Source organism: Egretta garzetta, unplaced genomic scaffold (assembly GCF_000687185.1).
Source record: "Egretta garzetta isolate BGI_Z169 unplaced genomic scaffold, ASM68718v1 scaffold487, whole genome shotgun sequence".
Lineage (NCBI taxonomy): Eukaryota > Metazoa > Chordata > Aves > Pelecaniformes > Ardeidae > Egretta > Egretta garzetta.
In genome coordinates this window covers 140,035-146,741 of record NW_009260347.1, presented here as the reverse complement: position 1 = coordinate 146,741, position 6,707 = coordinate 140,035, and the positions used below count along the sequence as shown (strand labels likewise).

Below are 6,707 nucleotides of genomic sequence, written 5' to 3'. Positions count from 1 at the left end.
GCAGGAGCCCAGGACAGCTGCCAGGCAGGCGTTGAAGATCTCCAGAGAAGGAGACTCCACAGCCCCCTGGGCAGCCTGGGCCAGGGCTCGGGCACCCTCCAAGTCAAGAAGTTCTTCCTCACGTTCAACCGGAACCTCTTCTGCTTCAGGTTGTGCCCATGGCCCCTTGGCCTGGCGCTGGGCACCACTGGGAAGAGTCTGGCTCCGTCCTCGTGACCCCCACCCTTGAGATATTTGTACGTGTTGATGAGATCCCCTCTCAGCCTTCTCTTCTCCAGGCTGAAAAAGCCCAGCTCCCTCAGCCTTTCCTCGTGGGGGAGATGCTCCAGTCCCCCCCATCATCTTTGTTGCCCTCCCCTGGACTCTCTCTAGGAGTTCCTCATCTTTCTTGAACCAGGGAACCCAGAACCAGACCCAGTGCTCCAGGTGGGGTCTCAATCCCCAGGAACACAGGCAATATTTTGTGTGTGCTTAGGTTTATTTCCGAGGTGTGACATAATTAATATCGGAAACCACTGGAGATTCTCAATACTCTCAGAATCAAATTATATTGTGAGCATTCCTGAATACGCAGCGGCAGATGTCCAAAACAGCCTTAGGTTTTAGCTGACCCTCAAACTACATCTTAAAGCTGAATTTAGTGCTGAAAGGAGAGATTTATATTTTTAACGATCAGGATGAAAAGCTCAGAATAGTCAAAGTGTATGTTGAATTAATAGCTAAATTTGTGATTTACTGAGGTAGCTGTGTGGTTTTGTAGAAGGTATATAGAAGACACCCCAAATTTAACCCTATTAGCAAAAAAAGCCTTTCCTATTTGAAAAGAAGAAGCGAGCTGTGAATTGAGATTTCCGAGTAGCAGACTAAACCACAGTCTAATAGCATTAATAACTCCATGGCTGCATCCCAGAATATGCAATTCTTACTGGTGTCCCATTTGCTCATCTCCCATGTTTTAGTTCTGCCCTTCTTCTGGCATGTCTACAGCTACATGGAACAGGCTCCTCTTGGCCGTTCAAAACTACTGAGACCTCCTGCTTCAATCAAAGACCATTCCCAAGTGTTAACGGACTTAAAGGATTCCCAAGTGTTCTGCAGCCCCTATTTCACTTGCACATCCAATAGATAAAAGCAACCTTTTAGACATCAAAGTGTCGAAAATATCATCAAAGTGACATCAAAAAGCAGACAGATTCCCAGTGAATATCTGGAATCATAAGCAGTTGGGGATACTCAAAACTTTCGGCTCAGTTTGATCCACACATTTGAGAGGGTACATTTTCCTGAAGCTTTCTTTCATTTCTAGCCTGCTCCTCAGGGGTCCTTGATCCTGGTCTACAAGGTCTTGCAGCTGACCCCTTCATTGATGGCATCTTCAGCAGAGAGCAGTTATGAGGTGGGAATCCACTGGGAAAAGCAAATGCCGGCTTTTGCTGAGGTTGGTTTCTTTGTTTGTGCCATTATTGTAATACTATGTCATTATCATGGTTATCGTAATCATCAACATGGTTATCCTCAGACCACGTATTATTTCTAAATTATAAGCTTTTCTAAATCTGGAGATACATATGGAGATTTCCTGAGCCACGATACTGAAAAGAAACCCCATCTCAGAGTTTTACAAGAACATTCCAAAGGATTTTCAAATACCTCGTAAACACCCATTACTAGCTTGGATATACTGTGTCATAATTATTTAAAAAGTATGCCTGGACGCATACACCCCACTATTATGGGAGAGCATCACTTTAAAACAGGTAAGTTAAGGTCACTTGGGTCTTTCCCGTAACCAGTTTGTGGTTTATAACACTTTTTGGACCTTCCTTCTTTGACTTTAAAAATAAAATCTACCTTCTTTTTTATTAGAGCACACATTGGTCCAGAAAGATACATCTGCTTATGTTAACTGAATTATTAGCCAAAAAAACCCCCAAGCCCAAGGTATAATGGGGTCTCTCTTCATTGTGTCAGGGCTAGAATCTCTTTCAGCGGTCAAGTCTTATTGCCTGATTTACTTGCCTTAGTCCTGTGTTCCTAGGTATGGCTCTCTAACATGTAACAATAAGAGAAGAAAACACGAAAAAATATAAAGGAAAGCAAAGCTTGGTGAAACGAGTCAGAACAATCAGTTTCCATAGACTTGTGACTGCCAGCTGAAATATTTCTCTGTTCCTGGGACTGAAAGACAACTGCTGGAGAACTGTCTGAAGGCCATTAAAAGATGCTCCTGGTTATTGTGTTTGCCTTGTATTGAGTAGCTGGAGGTAGAAATGCTAAGCCTGCAGAAAAAAAAAATGGTTTTACCCTTGTTATTTGTCTCCAGCCTTCATTTGAGATCCTAAAAGAGATTCCATTTTGTCTCCAGGAATACTGTTGATTACACCAAAGACCTGTGCCTGGACAAAAGAAATTACTCTCCTCCTGTCACCCTAATTATGCAGAACTCTTAAATAAATCAAGCCAGCTTATTTCTTCCCCTAATGCTAAAGAGAGCAATGGAATAATAAAAAATAATTCCACACACAAAAGCCTGGGGATGATAGAGCTGTCTGTGGTGGAGCATGCATGTCACGCTATGCGTGGGTCTGAAGTGCCTGCAACGCACAAGCAATAAGCAAAAACAATTTCAGCACTTTAAGGAACTACGTGTCCTACAATTTGGGGTTAGCACCTAATTATGAGCTCACACACAGGACACCTGATGTCCTCCAGGCAAGTGTCGGAGCTGTATAAAAGCTCTCTGCATTGTCGTCCTCTCCACTTCTCTCGCCTTACTCGCCTTCGTGAATCGGGTAAGTCAGATTTCTCTCAAACTTTGCTAAACTTGCTGTCAAGAACTCTTGATTTTAACTTGGGACCAAGTCCTTTTCAGTTACTGCCAGGCTGCCACTGGTCTGTACATCCTTTGCTGCTGGAAATAATGTTTGGTTTCTCATTTGTTACCAGGCCCTGTTAAGAAGGGCCCCAGAAGAGGGGTATATTAAGTAGTTTGGGATTCAAAACTTGTAACATTTTAGCACTTCAAAGAATTCCTTCACTGTTTTAGGAGATAAAGAATAGCTCTTACTCATGGTTGTGTAGGGCTGCATTTAGCAGTGTTCTGCTGAGTTTATAATAGGAAAGATCAAACTTATTAAGCAGAAACCATCAACTAAGAGCAATGTGATACTATCAAAATTAGCTCATCTGGAAATATCAAAGGTACAATTGAAAAGTACATCACTGTCCGATGAAGCCAAAACTAGCCTCCAGGTTACAGTCCTAGCAAGGACAGTAACAGCAACGATGGCGGCTTCTCAGATTTATTACTGATGCACTGTTGGATTGCTTCAACATAAACATAACCTAAAGTTTGATACTCCTTTAATGTTAACATAAGTGTCCACGGTTTACAGACGGACCTCCATCCCTGCGAGATGTCTTGCTACGACCTGTGCTCCACCACCGTTGGTGGCATCTACCGTCCCCAGCCCCTCGCTGACAGCGGGAATGAGCCATGTGTCCGTCAGTGCCCTGACTCCACAACTGTGATCCAGCCACCTCCGGTCGTCGTGACCTTCCCTGGCCCCATCCTCAGCTCCTTCCCTCAGGATTCATTTGTGGGATCCTCTGGAGCACCCGTCCTTGGGGGCTACGGGGGTTCCCTGGGCTACGGGGGTTCCCTAGGCTACGGGGGTTCCCTAGGCTACGGGGGTCTGGGGAGCTATGGGTCCTCCTTGGGCTATGGCTCCCTGGGCTACCGAGGTCTGTGTGGCTATGGGGGCTCCCTGGGTTACAAGGGCCTGTATGGCTATGGTAGATCCTATGGTTCTGGCTCTTGCAGCCCTTACTCCTACTCGTACAACAGGTACAGCCGTGGCAGCTGCGGGCCCTGCTAAATCCTGCAGAAATACCCCAAGTGAGGTATAACCAACAGATGAGATGCGATGGTTTCACAGCTAAAGAGGTCTGAACCTCCACTGCTCTGCTCCAATCCACGGAGCTGTAACCCTTCAGCCCCTTCTGAATTTCTCCTCTTAACTTCTACTTTCAGTTTCTGCCCTAATGCCTCTCCCATAACATTTCCATATTGCCTGGGATAAACATGTAGCAGAGTTGCTCAAAATGGTTCCTGTTCATTCAAAACAACAGCTAAGACTCAGGAAGGAAAAAAAAAAAATCAATCATATGTGAATGTATCCCTGCCTGGATAACAGTTTCATACTTCTGGAGATTCTGAAAATGTATTCCTTCTTTCATGATCATTAAAAATTTATTGCATCAAAGTTGCTATGTTCTGGTTGTCTTTTCTCATGTGATTAGCCTTGTTATTTGCCTTAGGAAAAGTCTAATGATAGGATGAGGGGAGATGGTCTGAAGTTGCACCAGGGCAGGTTTAGGTTGGACATTGGGAACAATTCCTTCCCCTTGGGGCTGTCAGGCACTGGAAGGGGCTGCCCAGGGAAGGGGTCGAGTCCCCAGCCCTGGGGGGATTTAACAGCCGGGCAGAGGCGGTGCTGAGGGCCAGGGTTTGGGGGTGGGATGGCAGGGGTAGGGGAGCAGTTGGGCTGGGGGAGCTTAAAGGGCTTTGCCAACCTAAACAATTCTGTGATTCTAACCTGTGCAACTGTAACAGTCTAAACTATCTAGATGGGTGTCCCACTCCCCAAAATCAGGGATTTCAAATGCACAAAAGCAGTGCAAAGCCCTCAGCACAGAAGGAACTGCTGTCCTTCCCTCCCCATTTTTCTGATAAAGATTCTTGATGTTTTTGAAGAATTTGGCTTCTTGGTTACACACCCCCTGGTTACAGATTAGTAGTGGTAGAGAAACAAAACAGTAAATTACTCATTTTAAACTCCTTCCTAAAAACATTAAGCTTGAGTAAGAAATTCTGCCAGGTACATCTTTGATTCACCTCTTTGAACTTCAGGTTCTCACTCAAACACTTAAACTCTGTCCTCCGCAACAGTCTCTGCAGAAAGCTGTATTAATTTTCTGTCACATCCTTAAAGAAAGAAAGTTTCCTGGGCCATACAATGGAATTGCGTGGTAATGGCCTTTCTGTATCATCATGAAGGTGTTGCAGGGCTTTGGATGGAAAACCAGCCACTCCATACAGCTACCCCAAGGGCGAGCTCATCTATGCCAGCAAGAACAGCTGGAACAGATAGAATCCAGCTATGGTACCTTGAAAGTTTAAAAGGTGGAAAAAGTCATAACCCTGCCTACCTATCCTTGACCCCGTTGTGTTTCCCAATTCCTCCTACACAGAAAGTCCTCACAACAGAAACCCCCCTTTGCAGCAGCTCTAACTTTCAACCTCTCCCATGATGTTCCTCATCCCAAAGGTCCATTAGACACCCTACCCACCTCTGAAGATCTCTTTTCCTTGTTGCAGCTCCTCCAGTCCTCTCCCTCTCAGCAGCCCCATGCCAACACCCTTCACCCCTCTGTCCCCACCTCCCTAAATCCCTTCTGACTCAGGAGCATCCCTCCCACCTGAGGGCCTCATCTGCCACCCTTTTCCCCATAATTTGCTTTGAATCCAGCCTCAGCTGAGCCGCCAGCTCTGCTCCTGCTATGACCAGCAAACATGTTCAAGTGGCTCATTAGGGGATGGAGGTTTAGTGAGGTTTCTTTCTATACAATAATGGTTACAATAATGTCATTATTGTAACCCAGGCCAGCTGGGGAGGGAGGGTTTCTGCTCCCAAATGAGTGCAGCAAAGGGTGACTGACTTCACTGATAGCTGGGCCCTTTCAGCTACGGCTTTGAAGCCTCATCCTATGTAAGGATGTGTTTTACCCATCTACAGAGTTGTATATCTGTAGCAGAAGAAATTAAAACTAAAAGTTGATATTTTTTGATGCAGAGTAGAATCACTTTAATGAGAAATAGCCATTCACAGAAAAGCATTGCAGAATATCAAGAATATGCATCAGAGTTCAGGCAATCCCTTCCATAATTGTTGTTCTTCATCTGGACAGCGAAGTGCCATTTTATAAGGATATAAATTACTTGTTTTATCCCACCCATTATACACACAGATGGAAAAAAGCCCAAAAGACCATGAGTAGAGGGTGAAGAAATGAGGGATGTGCTGTGTGGTCCCAGCTCCACTGCAGTGGGGCAGCAGCAATTAGGACTTCACAACATCGCCGTTGGGACCACTGCTGTGGATCAAGACTGTATCTCTCAGTTGCCGGTTATTCATTATTCAGGGCATATTTCTGCAGGATTTAGCAGGGCCAGCAGCTGCCACGGTTGTACCTATTGTTCCAGTAGGAGTAAGGGCTGCAAGAGCCAGAACCATAGGATCTACCATAGCCGTACAGACCCCCCCAGCCCAGGGAGCCATAGCCCCCATAGCCGTACCGACCCCCCGGGCGCCAAAGCCCCCAGTGGCCGTACGGCCCCCCCCGGCCCGGGGAGCCGTAGCCCCCATAGCCGTACAGCCCCCCATAGCCTCCATAGACCCCAAGGACGGGTGCTCCAGAGGATCCCACAAACGAATCCTGAGGGAAGGAGCTGAGGATGGGGCCAGGGAGGGTGACGACAACCGGGGGTGGCTGGATCACAGTCGTGGAGTCAGGGCACTGACGGACACACGGCTCGTTGCAGCTGTCAGCGAGGGGCTGGGGGCGGTAGACGCCGCCGACAGAGGTGGAGCACAGGTCGTAGCAAGACATCTCGCAGGGATGGAGGCAAGCTGCAACACACACCG

General features: G+C 46.5%; 2 protein-coding genes across 3 annotated transcripts; one reads left to right on the top strand and one right to left on the bottom strand.

Moving 5' to 3' along the window:
• Positions 1-3,416: 3,416 nt before the first annotated feature.
• LOC104129768 (scale keratin) lies at positions 3,417-3,878 on the top strand. Of its 2 annotated transcripts, XM_035898142.1 has the most exons (2): positions 3,417-3,675; positions 3,745-3,878. In XM_035898142.1, exons 1-2 carry the CDS (start codon positions 3,417-3,419, stop codon positions 3,876-3,878), a joined length of 393 nt encoding a protein of 130 aa, XP_035754035.1. The 2 variants fall into 2 exon arrangements, with proteins under 2 accessions (XP_035754035.1, XP_009641026.1); XM_009642731.1 differs by having other exon boundaries at positions 3,417-3,878.
• Positions 3,879-6,222: 2,344 nt separating this feature from the next.
• Positions 6,223-6,672, bottom strand: LOC104129766 (scale keratin). The gene has a single exon (XM_009642730.1). It carries the CDS (start codon positions 6,670-6,672, stop codon positions 6,223-6,225), a length of 450 nt encoding a protein of 149 aa, XP_009641025.1.
• Positions 6,673-6,707: the final 35 nt, after the last annotated feature.